We start from the raw sequence: 18917 nt of genomic DNA, 5'->3' as shown, positions 1-18917 counted from the left end.
TCTTAAATAAATAAATCTAAAAAAAAGAAGTTGGATGCTTAACCAACTGAGCCACCCAGGTGCCCTTATACACGGATTTTTAACTGTGCAGGAGGTTGGTGGCCCTACCGTCGAATTGCTCAAGATTCCTTAAAGGTCAACTGAGTGTGTGTGTGTGTGTGTGTGTGTGTGTGTGTGTAATGGACTGTTCTTCAGCCATAAGAAGGCAATTCTGGCTTTGGTGAGAACATGGATGATCGCAGAGGGCATTATGCTAAGTGGAATAAGCCAGAGGGAGAAAGACAAATACTACATGGTATCACTTATATATGAAATGTAAAAAAAAGTCAAACTCATAGAAGCACAGCAGAAAAAGTTACCAGAGGCTGGAGGTAGGGGAAACAGAGAGAAGTTGGTAAAAGGGGATAAACTTTCAGCTTTGAGATGATAAGGTCTAAGGATCTAATCTATAATTGGTGACTAATGTAGGGAATAAAATGCACTGAAAAAATAGAGCTTAAATGTTCATACACATACACACACACACACACACACACACACACACACACACACACAAGAGGGTGCCTGGCTGGCTCAATTGATGGAGCTTAAGACTCTTGATCTCAGGGTTCTGAGTTCAAGCCCGACACTTGTTGTAGAGATTATTTAAAAATAAAATCTGAGGGGCGCCTGGGTGGCTCAGTGGGTTATTTCATGAGGCCTCCTTATCACATTCTGTTGGAAAATACGGTCATGGCCCTCTATATGTTTACCTATGTCTATGCTTACCCTTAATAACGCAGTGGGCCAAATTATATTGATATCTAATATTAATCCAAACTTGCATGTCTTGATCATGAAGTATTATCATTTCTGTACTTAATGAATTCCGTTTCCTAATGATTTTGTTCAGTATGTCTGCACCTATATCCATAACTGTGAATATCCTACCGTTTTCCTTTTCTTACAAACTGTTTAGCCTTATTTAAAAAGTTAGGCTACTCTCATAACATAAACTAACAAGAGTTGTTTCTTTTTCCCCAGAAGATTTGGGGGGTTTGGTTACTATTTTTGTATTTTAAGTAATCTCTACACTCCCAATGTGGGGCTCAAACTCATGACTGCTAGATCAAGAATCTCTACTAACTAAGCCAGCCAGACTTCCCTCCCCAGAAGATTTCGTAAACAACTGAAATTATGTGCTCACTCAGCCTGTAAAGCAATCTAAGCCTAGTAGTTTGGTTTGCTTTTGTGATGGCAATGTTTTAAAAATCAGTAATTAAACTTAGTAGTTCAAAGACTCTTCAAGATTTTTCCTAAGTCCTAAGTTGTATTTTTCTAGGAACTCTCATTTCACCTAAATTTTCCATTGGCATAAAGGTATTCACTATTGTTTTTTAAAGATTTTATTTATTTATTTGACAGAGATCATAAGTAGGCAGAGAGGCAGGCAGAGAGAGGCGGGGAAGCAGGCTCCCCGCTGAGCAGAAAGCCCATTGTGGGGATTGATCCCTGAGATCATGACCTGAGCCAAAGGCAGAGGCTTAACCCACTGAGCCACCCCGTTGCCCCGGGTGTTCATTACTTATCTCTTTAATAGTACAGCATCTTTGGCTATGCCCTTTTCCATTTCTAATATTTTTGTTTTCTTTCTCTTCTCCTTAGTTTCACTAAGTTTGTGTATACTTTTTCCCCTAATTTCTTTGCTTCTCCTACTGCATTATTTTGTCTAAATGAGATGTTTAGTTCACTAATTTTAAACTTTTCTTCTATTCCATTTTCTTCTACTGTAAATATTTCCTTTTAAATATCCCTTTAGTGTTATCCGACAAATTTTTATTTTATCATTTATTTTGGATATTTAAATGTGATTTTTCATTGACTTATGTGTTGTTCAGAAGTAGTTTGAATTTCTAGACATAAATTTTTCTAGGGGGGACGCCTGGGTGGCTCAGTTGGTTGAGCAGCTGCCTTCGGCTCAGGTCATGATCCCGGCGTCCTGGGATCGAGTCCCACATCGGGCTCCTTGCTCCGCAGGGAGCCTGCTTCTCCGTCTGACTCTGCCTTCCACTCTGTCTGCCTGTGCCCGCTCTCGCTCACTCTCTCTCTGACAAATAAATAAAATCTTAAAAAAAAAAATAAAGTTTTCTAGGGGCACCTGGGTAGTTCTTTGAGTTAAGTGTCTGACCTTGGCTTTGGTCATGATCTCTGGATCCTGGAAATGAGCCCCACATTGTCTGCTTCTCCCTCTCCCTCTGCCCGACCCCCACTTGTGCCCTGTCACTCTCTCAAATAGATACAATCTTTAAAAAAGAAAAGAAAAAGTTCCCTAGTTTTCCTACTGTTACCGATTAACTATACTGTAACGTATAGTTAATCGGTAACAGTAGGAAAACTAGGGAACTTTTTCTTTTAACAATAGTCAAAAAATTAGTCTGGTGGGGGGGGGCCTGGGTGGCACCATCAGTTGAGCTTCCAGCTTTGGTTTTGGGTCCTGGTCTCAAGGTCAAGCTCCGAGCTTAGAGCAAAGTTGGCTTGAGACTCTCTTTCCCTCTGCCCTTCCCTCACGCACTCAAGTGCACTCTGTCAAAAAAATAAATAAATCTTCAAAAAACAAAACAAAACCAAAACGTAGTCTGCGAGCACCTGGCTTGCTGAATCAGTGGAGCATGTGACTCTTATCTCGGGGTTGTGGGTTCAAGCTCCAAGCTGGGTGCAGAGATGGCTTAACAATAAAATCTTAAAAAAAAAAAAGTCTGTACTCCTTGAAGTTTACTTTATGGCCTATTGTGTAGTCCATTTTCATAAACGTTCCTTAAGTGCTTAAAAATGTTTAACTAGGGGCACCTGGGAGGCTCAGTCAGTTAAGCATCCAACTCAGGTCATGATCTCTGTGTCATGGGTCCCACACTGGGCTCTGCACTCTGCAGAATCTGCTTCAGCCTCTCCCTCTGCTCCTCCCCCAACTTACTCTTGCTCTTACTCTTTCAAATAAATAAATAGTATCTTTTTAAAAAATGCTTCAACTATTACATGTATTAGTCTATACGTATATATTAGATCAACTTTATTAACTGAAGTTCAGATATTTTACATTCATACAAGCATTTTGAGTGGGAACACAAGCAGGGGGAGTGGGAGAGGGAGAAGCAGACTCCCCACTAAGCAAGGAGCCTGATGCAGGACTCGATCCCAGGACACTAGGATCATGACCCAAGCCGAAGGCAGCCGCTTTACAACTGAGACACCCAGGCGCCCAATTTCTATCTTTTAAATAGCTAACTAAATCCCTAGGCAATTTTTATGATTATTGATAAATTTAGATTTGTTACTAAATTATTTTATATTATGTCTTGTTCTTTCTCTTTTCATATCCCTTCCCCTGTCCCTGCTTGCCTTCTTTTGGAATCAGGGATCCTCCCCCTTTTTTACATTCAATTTCCCTATCTTCCTCTTACTACCTTTTTTTTTTTTTTCAAGATTTTATTTATTTATTTATTTGACAGAGAGAGAGAGAGAGAGAGAGGGAGATCATAAGTAGGCAGAGAGGCAGGCAGAGAGAGAGGAGGAAGCAGTTTTCCCCCAGAGCAGAGAGACCAATGCAGGGCTCGATCCCAGGATCCTGAAATCATGACCTGAGCTGAAGGCAGAGGCCCAACCCACTGAGCCACCCAGACGCCCCTCCTCTTAAACTACTTTTTAAGTTTAAATCTCTATGTCTAGGGTTGCCTAGGTGGATCAGATGGTTCAGTATCTGCCTTCAGCTCTGGTCATGATCCCAAGGTCCTGGGATTGAGTCCCGCATCTGGCTCTCTGCTCAGTGGGAGCCTGCTTCTCCCTCTGCCTGCTCTGTCTGCCACTCCCTCTGCTTGTGCTCTCTCTGACAAATACATAAAAATCTTAAAAAAAAAACAAAACAACAACAACAAAAAACTATGTCTACTCTTTTAGTTATTATCTTAGACATTATAATATTCTTAACAAGTCTAATGTAAATCAGTAATTTTTCCCTCTTCCAGAACAAACAAAGACTTTATAACTCTAATGCTAAGCATACCCTCTCTCCCTAAAATCCATGATGAACCATTATTTGTTGTAGCTGGTCTTGAAAAAACCCCAACACCTACAAATTAAGTGTAACTGTTCGAAAATGTCAATGATGATTTCTCCCCAGTCTTCTGGTGGGTCCATCTACATTTCCAGTTTTGGATTTTCTGAGCTGACCGGTCTTGCATTACTTTTAAGATGCCAACTCTTAACACTTCACATGGTCTCAGAGTTAGCTAAATGCATTCTAATTCTATAATAATCTATAAATAGAAATCTAACTGCCTTAATCATATTCTATGCTTCCATTTTAAAACTATCACACAGACGATTAGAAATCTTTGCTTTTATTATCCCAAAGCTTTTAAATGTTCTTTTTTTAAAGTTTTTAATGTTCTTGTTTGTTATTTGTGGTTCATTAACTGGGGGTTGGAAGATTCCCCCAACCTGATTTTTCCCCCCAAATAACTACCGTCTGCCTGAATCCTTTATTTTCAATAACTGAGTATTAATTACAATTTTCGTAAATCTATCAACTTATTCAACAATCAAATATTTGGTGCAGACCAACTACTGTATGATATAAAACAAACAAGTCTACCCTAAAGAAATTCCAGTGTGATTTGGGAAAAATACACAGAAATAGGAAATGATGACATAATATGAAAAAGATGACAAGAGAGCATAGAGAAAATATGCCTAATGAGGGAAAAGAAAGGTAAAGACTTTGTGAGAAAATAACATTCTTATGCTATTTGAGGATTTATGTCTTTATCTATTTCTAGATAGTTGGCAAAAGGATGCCACTCCCACAAGACACCATGAGATCATATTGTTAAAGAGCTAGTCCTTCAGCTTGGAGAAATTCTGTCTTCAAGACATACTCTGTAACTTTCTGTTAAAAATTTAAAACATTTCAATTTGAACAACAAATATTTTTTAGCAATTAGCTAAGGCCCCCAAGGATAGACCTAGGTCAGAAAGTTAAAAGTTCTTATAACTTATCCACAATAATATGCTTGATAAAAATATACCATTTGTAAATGGAGCACCTAGCTGGCTCAGCCTATGGAGTGTGCAATTCTTGATTTTAGGGTTGTGAGTTCCAGCCCCACTTTGGATACAGGGATTACTTAAAAATAAAATCTTTAAAAAAAAAAAAACATCCCATTTGTATAAAAGCTCATGTCTCGGGACACCTGGGTGGCTCAGTTGGTTAAGCAGCTGCCTTCGGCTCAGGTCATGATCCCAGCGTCCTGGGATCGAGTCCCACATCGGGCTCCTTGCTCGGCAGGGAGCCTGCTTCTCCCTCTGCCTCTGTCTGCCTGTGCTCGCTCTCTCTTTCTGATAAATAAATAAAATCTTTAAAAAAAAAAAAAAAGCTCATGTCTCAGAAATGTTTACCAAGCACAATTTTATTCTATGTCAAAGATTAGCAGACATACTGAGGCAGTTTCAAGTCTCTGGACCTCAAGTTTACTTTTAAAACAACTAAAAGTTTAAGGGAAAAAATCCTTATGGCCTCATCCTACAGTAATACTACAATAATAAAAGTATGCCAGAATATTAACATAAATGGATAACTGAAAGTGAAAGAATTCAACTGGATACTCACTTGGACACATTGCCCACAACTATTGTTTTCTTTACAAAAAGTCGCGAAGTCTCATCTCCTGTGAGATCAGCATTCCGCTGCTCTGTTTTATGAGAGGCAGTAATACTAGCGGTGTCCTGAAAGAAATCATAATCAATTTTCACTTTCAATTTGGACAATATCCAATGGGCAGAAACCACAAAATCATAGTATGATTGGAACAACTCAGATTTTTTTTTATTCATTACAAAATTCTCTGGTTTTGTGGTACCTCTCAGAGCATAAAAGTAATTTTACTGTATCTTTTGCATTTGTTTGCAAAAAATATTTGTTCACTATAACTCCATGTGTTTGTACATGTTTTTAACAGACACCCTTGTGCTATATATGCAAATAGGATATGGAAGGATATACAAGAAACTATTACAATGGTTACCTCTGGGAAATGGGAATGGGGAGAGGGGTCAATGGAATTTACTTTCTTTTCAACCTTCTGTATTTATTAAAAATTTTTCAGTGAGAAGTAACATAGACAAGTGACTAAAGTCTGACTAAGTACATAGACTGCTAGGGTTTAAATCTTGGCTCTTCCACTGACTAGATGTGAAGTTTTGTGTAATTACTTAACTTCTTTTCTGTCTCAATTTCCTCATCTATAAAATAAGGATAACAGGAGCACCTGGCTGACTCAGTCAGTGGAGCATGTGATGGCTGATCTCCGGACTCTGAGTTTGAGCCCATCTTGGGTATAGAGGTTACTTAAAAATAAAAATTTTTTAAAAACCTAGGGTGCCTGGATGGCTCAGTTGGTTAAGCATCCAACTCTTGATTTCAGCTCAGGTCATGATCTCAGGGTCCTGGGATTGAGCCCTGAGCTGGACTCCGTACTGAGTGTAGAGCCTCCTTAAGATTCTCTCTCTCCCTCTCCCTCTGCAATCCCCCACCACTTTCTCTAAAAAAAATTTAAAAATATGGATAATCTCACATATTTGTTTTGTACAGTTCCCAAAGAAATGCCTAGTATACAGTAAGTACTAAGCATACGTTACATAAACATGAGTATGTATATTTCATACAAGATGGTAAGTTTCGAACTCCTATAACCAGCATTGCCTAAATTCTTTTTAATTAAAAAACAAAAAACTAAAAACTCAAATGGGGGCCTGACTAGATTACCTGGTAGAACATGCAATCTTTTGATCTTGGGGCTATAAATTTCAGCCTCATGTTGGGTGCAGATATTACTTAAAAATAAAGTCTTGGGACACCTGGGTGGCTCCGTTAAGCAGCTGCCTTTGGCTCAGGTCATGATCCCAGGGTCCTGGGATCAAGTGCCGCATAGGGCTCCTTGCTCAGCAGGGAGCCTGCTTCTCTCTCTGCCTCTGCCTACCATTCTGCCTGCTTGTTCTCTCTCTCTCTGACAAAAAATAAATAAAATCTTTTAAAAAAAAAAAAAAGGAAGAAAAAAAAAACAGAATCTTAAGAAAACAAAACACAAAAACACACACACACACACACACACACACACAAATGCAGTACTTGCCCAGAAAGAACACTGGTAATAAACAAATAAATCCAAACATTAAGAGTTTTCATTCTGGGGCGCCTGGGTGGGTCAATGGGTTAAAGCTTCTATCTTCGGCTCAGGCCATGATCCCAGGGTCGTGGGATCAAGCCCCACATTGGACTCTCTGCTCAGCGGGGAGTCTGCTTCCCTTCCTTTCTCTCTGCCTGCCTCTCTGCCTACGTGTGATCTCTGTCAAATAAATAAATAAATAAAATCTTTAAAAGAAAACAAAAGTTTTCATTTTTGGGTGGTGGCATTATGAATAACTTTTTTATTTTCTTGTAGTTTAAAATTTTCGACAATGAACACATGAATTTATAACCAGAAAATTTTTTTAATTTAATTTTTATCAAAAATAAATCAAATTCTTGGGGCGCCTGAGTGGCTCAGTAGGTTGAGCCTCTGCATCAGGCTCAGGTCATGATCTCAGGTCAGGGTCCTGGGATCGAGCCCCGCATCGGGCTCTGGGCTCAGCAGAAAGTCTGCTTCCCCGACTCTCTCTGCCTGCCTCTGCCTACTTGTGATCTCTGTCTGTCAAATATATAAATAAACTATTTTTTTTAAAGATTTTATTTATTTGTATATTTATAAGAGGTCACAAGTAGGAAGAGAGGCAGGCAGAGAGAGGGGGAAGCAGGTTCCCTGCTGAGCCAAGAGCCCGATGCAGGGCTTGATCCCAGGACCTTGCGATCATGACCCGAGCTGAAGGCAGAGGCTTTAACCCACTGAGCCACCCAGGCGCCCCTAAATAAACTCTTAAAAAGACAATAAATCAAATTCTTGATGTCTGAAAATGCAAAAAGCAACCTGGATATCTCCTCTATCACAGAACACCTGGCTGAGAAAAATCATCCAATAAGGGCTCTATAGCCAAATATTATACACCAAGAAGTTCAGAGCAGCTTGAGATGGGAACACAAATAAGGAATTGGTAGGATCAAAGAGGAATAAATGGTTTTCTTTCTTTCTTTTTTTTTTTTTTTAAGATTTTATTTATTTATTTGACAGACAGAGATCACATGTAGGCAGAGAGGCAGGCTGGGGTGGGGGAGGGGAGCAGGCTCCCCACTGTGCAGAGAGCCCCATGCGGGGCTTGATCCAAAGACCCTGAGATCATGACCTGAGCCGAAGGCAGAGGCTTTAACCCACTGAGCCACCCAGGCGCCCCAATGGTTTTCAATTCTATTTATTATTTGTCAAATTTCCCCCGGTTATAAATTACCTTATAAAAGCATTTAAGTTTCACAAAAATGATGGAGAGAACAAACATGATAGGCTGGAAAGACCCTGGACAAGGTCACAGAATTGCCAATTCTTCAAGGTTTCTCTCTCTTATCATTATGGATGGCACCTAGGATTGTGCCATGCCCAGTTCTGATTCAGTTTAATTCTCAGTTCTGATACTTTTGGATAAATATAACTGTAAACTCTTTGAGACTCAGTTGTCCCATCTCCAAAAGGGATATTAACCTATTTCCTAGAGTTTCTATGAAGGTTAAATGGAAATAACACGTACATACTTTAAAAATACTCGTTTCCTTCTTTTCTCCCTCCCACCCATCAAGTTATACCCTTCCAGTATTTCGGCTTGGTCTCTGTTCCATGTTGTTTGAGAGTCTCTCTTCTATATCCATATTGCTGTTATTGTCTTTGTCAGATAAGAAGTCATTATGTTGAGATAAAGAATCACTTTCTGAATGATTGGCTGATGGTGTCTCTGATCTCTGATTGGCAGGAGAGGAAGACCTAGATGGTGACTCCAAAAATTTCTTGATAGCAGGATGATTAAAAACCATCGTATCACATGTCTTTGATCCCTGCAAAAATGAAAGCAAACAAAACAAACTTTTAATCAAACCTACCAAAAGTAGGTAAATTTTCATCTTCCCAAATCCTCATCTATTTAGGGAACATGCTTAAAATCCTTCAACATCTGCCCACACCCATAAAATGAAGTCCAAACTCCTTAATGTGGTCTGAGCCAATAAGAGCTAGAAAGTGATAATTATGTGAAGGTCCTAACACTAAGAGCTAAGGTGCAAGTTCTCTGAAACTAAATGAAAAATAGAGGTAAATATAAAGTAACATATGGGAAATAAGATTTGACTTTAGGGCGCCTGGGTGGCCCAGTGGGTTAAGCCTCTCCCTTAGGCTCAGGTCATGATCTAAGGGTCCTGCAATCGAGGCCCACATTGGGATCCCCCCTCTCTCTTCCTGCCTCTCTGACTGCTTGTGATCTCTCTCTCTCTGTCAAATAAATAAATAAAAATCTTTAAAAAAAAAAAAAAAAAGATTTGACTTAAAATAAAAAGCAAGCCTTGGGGCATCTGAGTGGCTCAGTGGGTTAAGCCTCTGCCTTAGGCTCAGTTCAGAATCTCAGGGTCCTGGATCAAGCCCCACATCAGGCTCTCTGCTCAGCAGGGAGCCTGCTTCCCCGCCCCTCTCTGCCTGCCTCTCTGCCTACTTGTGATCTCTGTCAAAAAAAATAAAATCTTAAAAAAAAAAAAAATAAGCCTCACACTGCTTTAACACAAACACATCAACTGCTCTACATACAATGTCCCTTTAAAATATATAAAGATATAAAAAATATATATGTAAAATGGCTCCCAAGTAGGAGTAAAATGTAGTATAGAATGCTTTAAAATGATTCATACTTACATATAAAGTTTGTCATAAGTCCAGTACTGAGGCCTGGAGTATTCCTGTGTTTCTTGTTATTTGAATACAAAATACAGTGTATTCTGTTATAATGGGATACACTCTATGATTCCTAGGAAGCCCAACTTTTAAAAGCGGTGCAAGGAACATAATTTAGCAATAAGAAAGGAGCCAAAGGCTAGTATTTCAGAGCAGCAAAATTATTGCATCTCAATAATAAAGGGTATTTTGGGGCACCTGGGTGGCTCAGTGGGTTAAAGCCTCTGCCTTCAGCTCAGGTCATGATCCCAGGGTCCTGGGATCGAGCCCCGAATGGGGCTCTCTGCTCAGCGGGGAGCCTGTTTCCTTCTCTCTCTCTGCCTGCCTCTCTGCCTACCTGTGATCTCTGTCAATTAAGTAAATAAAATCTTTAAAAAATATATAAATAATCTTAAACAAAATAATAAAGGGTATTTTTTAGAGCTGTGATGTATTTTGTTACAGCAAATGAAAAACAAATGGCAGATCATAATAGACAAAAATACACCTAAATATCTTTCAATTAATTCTAATCAGAATATAACAGGAAAAAAAAATCAGTGCACTTCTAGATTACCAAATAACACAGAACTGCTAATGGTTTAAAAAAAGGTGGGGGTGCTGCCTGGGTGGCACAGTTGGTTAAGCAACAAACTCTTTGGTTCAGCTCAGGTTGTGATCTCAGGGTCATGAGATCAAGCCCCCTGTCAGACTCCCCACTCAGCAGGCAGTCTGCTGAAATTTCTCTCTCCCTCTGCTCCCCATCCCCATCATGCCCTCACTCACACACTCTCTTTAATAATAAACAAATTTTAAAAACAACAACAACAAAACATTACATAGACAACCACCTCTTCAGAGTACCTACAAGTACCATGTCACACAGACAACTAGCTTATAATGTCCATCTTGTTGGATCCAATAGCAAACCATGTAACAGATGACAGTAAAATCTGCCCTGTTTTGAAGAGTGTCTCCCAAAAATTCATGTCCACTCCAAACCTGTGAATGTGACTTTATTTAGAAACAGGGTCTTTGCAAATGTAATCAAGTTGATAATGTCATATGGGATTAGCGCTTACCTAATTAAAGGGAAATGTGGAGAGAGAGAAACTGTGAAGACACGTAACAGGTAAAACATCCATGTGAAGATAGGGGCAGAAACTGATGTAGCCACAAACTACTTTGGCCAAGGTTTGCCAGCAACTGCCAGAAGGTAGGAGAAGGTGAGGAAGGATTCTTTCCTAGAGCCTTCATGGTCTAGCAACACCTTGATTTTGGACTGTTAGCCTCCAGAATCACGAGATAATAAATTTCTCTTGTTTTAAGCCATGAAGCTAGTGGCAATTTGTTATGGTAGCTCTAAAAAGTAGTTCAGACTCTACTATGTATTAGGGAAACTCCTGCAGTAGAAGAAACAACTACCTAATATGTAAGATTAAATTCAAATAATGCTCCAGATTTCTAAGACAACATCGGGAGTATGACCAATGCCAGGTACCCTCAAGCAACACAGGATGACATGAAAGCCAAAATATGGTACCAAAATATGGTACATTTCACCTGTAAAAACCATGAGGGACAATGCAAACCAGTATGGCATTGTATGTTCCCCTGGCCTGCTACCACTCTCATTGAGCCAGTACTATCCAAGAGAATTATCTAATTCTAATTGAGAAAACTTAGGAAATTTGAAAATAAAAAATGAATAAAAGTTATAGGAAATGATCAAAATATCAAACAAGAAGAAACACTTCTGTTTCAGTTTCAATCCTATTCCTATTCCTTAATAAATGGAGTAATCCAGTAGCAATCACATTACCAAAGTGATAAAAACTTAATATTCCAGTTTGTGATATATGAGGTATCTAGTATCTCTTATGAAGTATCATTGCCAAAAACTTCTAACTTTAATCAAATCTTTAGACCCAACTATCAGTTTGCAGAAAAACGGAATGAAGGAATAACCCAAGGAAAAAAATCAAACAAACACAAAATGTAGGATAAATGGCCTGATCTTTTTTTTTTTTTTCAAAGACTTATTTATTTATTTATTTGACAGACAGAGATCACAAGTAGGCAGAAAGGGAGTGAGAGAGAGAGGAGGAAGCAGGCTCCCTGCTGAGCAAAGAGCCCAATGCGGGGCTTGATCCCAGGACCCTGGGACCATGACCTGAGCCAAAGGCAGAGGCTTTAACCCACTGAGCCACCCAGGCGCCCTGGCCAGATCTCTTTAAATAAGTCAATATCATGGGGAGAAAAGGTGAACTATTTTAGATAAAATAAATCTAGAGAAACCAAACAACCAAATGTAGCCCCTGAAGTCTGATTAGATCCTACATCAAAAAACAGCTTTAAAAGATATTTTGGGGGGACGCCTGGGTGGCTCGGTTGGTTGGACGACTGCCTTTGGCTCAGGTCATGATCCTGGAGTCCTGGGATCGAGTCCCGCATCGGACTCCCAGCTCCATGGGGAGTCTGCTTCTCTCTCTGACCTTCTCCTCGTTCATGCTCTCTCTCACTGTCTCTCTCTCTCAAGTAAATAAATAAAATCTTTAAAAAAAAAAAAAAAGATATTTTGGGGATGAATGGGAAAATCTGAATATGGACTGATTAGCAAATAATATAAGGAAGTCATACAAGAATATCCTTTAGGAAATGTATGATTTAAGGGTAAGGTGTCATGACGCCTGGAACTTATTTTCAAATGTTTTACAGAAAAGTAAGATAGATAAAACAAAGATGACAAAATGTTAAAATGGTGAATATGATGCAAAAACAGGTGCTTATTTAATCTCTTTTGTGGATTTGAGATTTTTCATAGAAAGTGAGGGGAAAAAAATCAGGGCTTCCTGAATAGGATGTATCTACTGAAACTACAAATTGCTATTCATTAGGAAAATCAGTCTATCTAAAACTCACTTCAAAGCTGATCACAACCAAAGGAAAAATAAGGCAAGTTAGAATACAGTCTCACTCAACTTTGTACCTAACAAAGCCTAGGAACAGTGCTAAATATTAGCTGGAGAAGGATTTAATATAAAGTGAAAAATGTTAGGTTGCCCGGTGGCTAAGTTGTTGGTTAAGTATATGACTCCTGATTTCAACTCAAGCCATGATCTCAGGGTCATGAGACTGACCCCTGTGTTGGGTTCTGCGATGGGCGTATAGCCTGCTTGAGATTTTCTCTCTCCGTCTATCCCTCCTCACCCCACGCTCATGCTCTCTCTAAATAAAAAAAATAAAAATAAAGGGAAAAACGATACTTAGGATTATTGACAGTTTATGTATTTTCCCAGGAAGGTAAGACAGGCTTCTTGAGTTCTAAAGATCAATATAAGAAATGTTTCAAAGGCAGGAATTTCACATCAACACTAATTTCCCCTTCACACATATCAAATATGGATAGCCAGAAGTGACTGTAGATAAGGAAGACTTACCTCAGAAACTTTTAGAAGCCCTGCAGAAGCATAGTAATTTGCAACAATGCAGGCACGAAGTTTATCCATCATCCTTCTTGCTTCAATCAGTCGCTAAAAATAAATGTCAACTTGTTACTTAAAAAACAGAAATCACAGATGAGATATACTACAAAAAATTAATAAAATAAGAATACAAATGATCAAAAGCTCAATTCTCTAATAACTGAGGAAAAGCAAATTAAAATGACCATCTCTACCTGTCACACTACAAAAGATTTTTTAAAGGAATTTCGACAAAAGCTAATTTTACAAGAGTATGCATACATGTTAGTATGTATATTTATGTGTATGTATAAATACTCATTGAGAACTGTCTGCAAAAATAGTAGGTACAAGAGCAAAAAGGAATTATTTTTTTGTGATGGAATTTCAAGTAATTTTTTTCATTATGTATTTCTGCATTTCATTTATAGGGGAAAAATATATATATATATACACCTTTTTTCCAAAATGAGAACACTCTTTTTAAAAGAACAGTAAGGGGCGCCTGGGTGGCTCAGTGGGTTAAGCCGCTGCCTTCGGCTCAGGTCATGATCTCAAGGTCCTGGGATCGAGTCCTGCATCGGGCTCTCTGCTCAGCAGGGAGCCTGCTTCCCTCTCTCTCTCTCTGCCTGCCTCTCCATCTACTTGTGATTTCTCTCTGTCAAATAAAGAACAGTAAGAGGGGGAGAGGTGCCTGCATGGCTCAGAGCATGATCTCAGGGTCCTGGGATTGAGTCCTGCATGTGCATCAGGCTCCTGACTCAGTGGGGAATATGCTTCTCCCTCTTCCTCTGCCCCTCCCCATTGCTCATGCACTCTCTAATAAATAAATCATTAAATAAATAAAAGAACAGCAAAGGGGAAAAATCACGATTCTATCAACAGATTTTTTTGCAACAGCTTTTTTAAAAAAAATTATTTATCACCATTATACCTGGTCAATGACTTCAATTTCATGTTCCTTATTCTTCATTTCAAGTGCAAATTGTTCCTTGATAATAGTCTCGATCTTCTGCACAGCAGCATCTCGAGCTGCATAATGAACATAAAATAATCCAAGGTCTAATTACTCAGTGACTATCATGATCTAAGTCAGTATGCAAAAAAAGAAACCCAGGAAACAGTAATTCCTACATGGAGAAACCTAGTGGCTGTCACCTTAACCAATGATGAAAAGTTAACATTACTAATATGGCAGCAAACTGACATAAGGCACTGAGAAGTCTACATCACTCTAAGGCACTCTGGCCAAAAATGCTAAATCTAATTACAGGGAACATCAAACAAACCCAAACTGAAGGACATTCTACAAAATAACTGGCTTACATGATTCAAACATTAGAGTCAAGGAAGGCAGAAAGGTTGAGGAGATTAAAAGAGATTAAAGAGGTATGACAACAAAATGCACTGTGTGATCCTGGACTGGAGCCTAGAGAGGGAAACAGTTATAAAATACAATACTGCGAAACTGGTAACACCTGAATATGGACTGAACGCTACATAATGTAATGATGAATGTTAAAATTTCCTGCTTCTGATAATAACGCTGCAACTACAAAAGACAAATCTTCTTAAGAAACACAACACTTGTGTTTACAGGTGTCCAATTTATTTTCCAGAGATTTAAAAAGAATGATGTGGGGGCGCCTGGGTGGCTCAGTGGGTTAAGCCACTGCCTTCGGCTCAGGTCATGATCTCAGGGTCCTGGGATCGAGTCCCGCATTGGGCTCTCTGCTCATCAGGGAGCCTGCTTCCCTCTCTCTCTCTCTCTGCCTGACTCTCCATCTACTTGTGATTTCTCTCTGTCAAATAAATAAATAAAATCTTTTAAAAATAAAATAAAATAAAATAAAAAGAATGATGTGCATATACACCTGCATGCAAAGATGCACGTATCTGAGAGAGCACACGCGCATGTGTGGTGGGGGGACAGATAAATGAGGCAAAATATAAACAACTGGCTAATTAATCTGGATAAAAGACATAAAAGTATTCCTTGCAATTTTTCTGCTAGGAATTATACCAAAATAAAAATTACCTAACAACAAAAAGAAATCCATTAAGATTCTGACAGAAATATTTGGTGACCTGTGAAAAACCACAGTTCCAAAGAAAAAGAAAATAAAGAGGTAGCTAGAGGGGAGGTATAGTCTGTGACATAAGAGCAGCTCATAAAGAAGGCAGGGAACTTCCTTCTATAGAGAAGGATCTAGCAAGCAATTCAGCAGTTCCTGATTACAGCTACCTAAAAGAACGAGCAAAGAAAGAACTCAAAAATAAAAAAATGCCTCTGGGGCACCTGGTGTCTCAGTCAGTTAAGTGTCCAACTCTTTTTTTTTTTTTTTTTAAAGACTTTATTTATTTATTTGACAGAGAGAGATCACAAGTAGGCAGAGAGGCAGGCTGGGGCGGGGGAGGGGTGCAGAGAGCCCGATGCGGGGCTTGATCCAACGACCCTGAGATCATGACCTGAGCCGAAGGCAGAGGCTTAGCCCACTGAGCCACCCAGGCACGCCAAAGTGTCCAACTCTTGATTTCCACCCAAGTCATGATTTCAGGGTCATGAGATCAAGCCCCACGGCAGGATCTGTCCTGGGTGTACAGCCTGCTTGGGATTCTCTTGCTCTCTCTGCACCCCGCCCCTCAATCTCTCTCTCTCTCTCCAAAAAAAAAAAAGCCTCTCTCTCCCTCTCTTTTGTTTAAGATTTTATTTATTATTTATTCGAGAGAGGGACAGAAAATATAGTGAGAGAGAGCACAAGCAGGGAGGAGAGGAAGAGGAAAGCTCCCCGCTGAGCAAAGAACCTGATGCAGGGCTTGATCCCAGGACCCTGGGCTCAAAATCTGAGCCTGAAGGCAGACGCTTAACCAACTGAGCTACCCAGGCACCCCCACAAGCCTCTACTCTTGAAAGCAATAACGTACTATATAATAACTAGAATTTACATAAAATTTCAAGGGGTCACCTGAGTGGCACAGTCAGGTGAGTGACTCTTAGTTTTAGCTCAGGTCATGATCTTAGGGTCATGAGATAGAGCCTGAAGTCATGGTGTCTGCTAGAGATTCTCCCCTCTCTTCCTGCCTCTCCCCCATGCACACTGTCTCTCCCTATCAAACAAACAAATCTTTAAAAAAAAAAAACCTTGAAATTAAAAAAAAGAGGATTAAAAAAAATGCCTCTAGAGGTCACAGAATTCAGATGATGACTGCTCAAAGTAATATGCAACTCAGAGTTTAAAATATCAGATACAAGAGGAAAAAAGAGCCAAAGAACTGCCTGAAAACCCTGGAATTTGGGGGCATTTGGCTGGCTCAGTCAGTACAGCATGAGACTCTTGATGTTGGGTTTGTAAGTTCAAGTCTCACACTGGGTGTAGAGATTACTTAAAAATAAAATCCTTAAAAAAGAAAAAAAAACTGGGAATTATACAAAGTGAGCCTATGTCTACAATATGAAAAAAAAAATGATGTTCAGGGGCGCCTGGGTGGCTCAGTGGGTTAAAGCCTCTGCCTTCGGCTCAGGTCATGATCCCAGGGTCCTGGGATCGAGCCCCACGTCGGGCTCTCTGCTTAGCAGGGAGCCTACTTCCTCCTCTCTCTCTCTGCCTGCCTCTCTGCCTACTTGTGATCTCTGTCTGTCAAATGGATGAGTAAAATCTTTAAAAAAAAAAAAGAAAAGAACCTTTAAAAAAAAAAATGATGTTCATGCATGCTTTGGAGTGTATGAAAAATTACAGAGAAAATTTGGACCCTCTGATGACCCATGTAATTTTCTCCCTGTAAAATATATCATTAAACTGGCAACTTCAAACTAATAATGGTATAAATGGTATAACTGAGCATTCTTATGGATAGTCTGCATGGAGGAAAATGACTGCTTTTTGTCATTGTCAAAGAATATTTTCTAGTATCACTATATATAGATCCTTATATATATATATCCTTGTGTGTACAAACCAGCAGATATTCTTAGGGAAAAGAGGCTGAAGTCAGAGAACTTGATCACTGAGGGCTGTTTTATCATAAGCTCCTTAGAGAGAAACTCTTCTAATAAAAACAAAACAATATAATAAGCAAAAGGAAGTATTCAGAAGCAAAATTCTGAGAAATAAAAATACAGTTTGGGATTAGGCACAGAATGGTCACCCAGAGGAAGAATAGCAAATTATCCCTCAGTAGGAAAAACTATCCCTGCTTAGGCTAAGTACCTGGGAAATTACACTGTATTTTTAAAGTGAAATTATTATGTTCACTAAAACAATCAGTTTTCCTTCTTATTTTTATTAAAAAAGTCATGCCATCTGATGCATTTGAGTAATGAATCTAAGTGTCACAAGTCTTTGGCTTATTTCTGAAAGGAAATAATTTCCTTATAAATAAAATAACTGAATGAGGAGAAAGGTTGCAGTGAAATGTTTTCATTATTTAGAATTCAATTTGATAATTTTTGGTCCACAAAGAATTTTGGGAGGTACATAGGACTTGACTGCACTTGGAGACACAAATTTTCTTTCACTACTTCATAGGACTTGACTGCACTTGGAGACACAAATTTTCTTTCACTACTTCCACTAATCTTTGTGGAGTTACAACAATATGACTTGGATGCCTTCTGTACCCAGTTGTGTCAATTTACATAGATTTATTATTTTAATAAACAGCAGTGAATTTCAGCAATAATTTGTTTTAAAAACCCAAATTCAGCACCTTCTCCTGAGATACCTTAAAATATTCTGGGTAGCTACAGACACATAGTTGATAATTTGCTCTTCAACTAATAATATGATCTTGGGCAAGTAATTTCACACCTCTGAGCCTAACCTAAAAGCAGCTAAGTGCAAGGGTTAAACTAGATCAGAATCTTCCAAATTTAGGTCCTCCATATACCACCTTTAAGTTACCTACACTACATCTGAGAATCATATGAAACATCTATTTCACATAATTAAATATTATATTTAAATAATTTTAGCCTTATCCTAAGCAACAGTAGTCATGAAACTATGAGTTTGATTAGACCATGTATGTCCAACAGACATTAAAATAATATGGCACTACTGTAATAGAAAACCTTAATCCATGTACCACCCATTATCATCTATCCATACTGCATATTATAAGACTTTATGGTTATGACCGACTTACCATGATAGCTAAATCTTTCAGCCAGTCTCACTATTGACACTTTCACTGTCTATGTGATTGTCTTCTGGTCTTCGTTGGAACACACTGCGTATTGCTGTTAACAGAGGAGTTAACTAATCCCTCTTCAGATTATACAAAACAGTGGAAATGCATTTTGTCTTAATCCCTATAAATCTTATAAGGAAGCACATCTCAACAAAGAAATAATTTCTCAAAGCAGGTGCATTCGTACCTGAATTCTCAATTGCTTTATGACGCTTATTTGGAAGGGCCACAGACACGTCCTCATAATCTGGATCGGTTTCTTTGATTGTTCGCTTGAGTCCAGACATGATGATATTCGTTCTTCACTGTGAAGTAGTAATAAGCGAATAAATAAACAAACACTGCTTGATGCTAGTACTTATAACTGCATGTGTACACGTAAATGAAGAGAATAAAT

At 38.9% G+C, this 18917-nt stretch overlaps 1 protein-coding gene across 6 annotated transcripts in view; it reads right to left on the bottom strand.

Annotated features, from left to right (window-relative positions):
• YEATS2 (YEATS domain containing 2) overlaps window positions 1-18917 on the bottom strand; it is a 120593-nt gene that overhangs the window by 73555 nt on the left and 28121 nt on the right. For 5 of the 6 annotated variants that reach the window (XR_014301008.1, XM_082692522.1, XM_082692524.1 and 2 more), the window contains exons 2-6: window positions 18708-18825; window positions 14265-14362; window positions 13307-13399; window positions 8759-9004; window positions 5642-5757 (exon numbers count right to left, since the gene is read on the bottom strand). Coding sequence is in view for 5 of the 6 variants with exons in the window: in XM_082692522.1 (XP_082548648.1) it covers window positions 5642-5757; window positions 8759-9004; window positions 13307-13399; window positions 14265-14362; window positions 18708-18807 (653 nt within the window). In the remaining variant the exon portion in view is untranslated. Of the gene's footprint in view, window positions 1-5641; window positions 5758-8758; window positions 9005-13306; window positions 13400-14264; window positions 14363-18707; window positions 18862-18917 lie in introns of all 6 variants that reach the window. The other variant, XM_082692525.1, reaches the window with a different exon arrangement.

Source organism: Mustela nivalis (assembly GCF_964662115.1).
Source record: "Mustela nivalis genome assembly, chromosome: 1".
In the NCBI taxonomy this organism is placed as follows: Eukaryota; Metazoa; Chordata; class Mammalia; order Carnivora; family Mustelidae; genus Mustela; species Mustela nivalis.
Note: the sequence above shows the minus strand (reverse complement) of the source record. Positions and strands in the feature narration are given on the sequence as shown.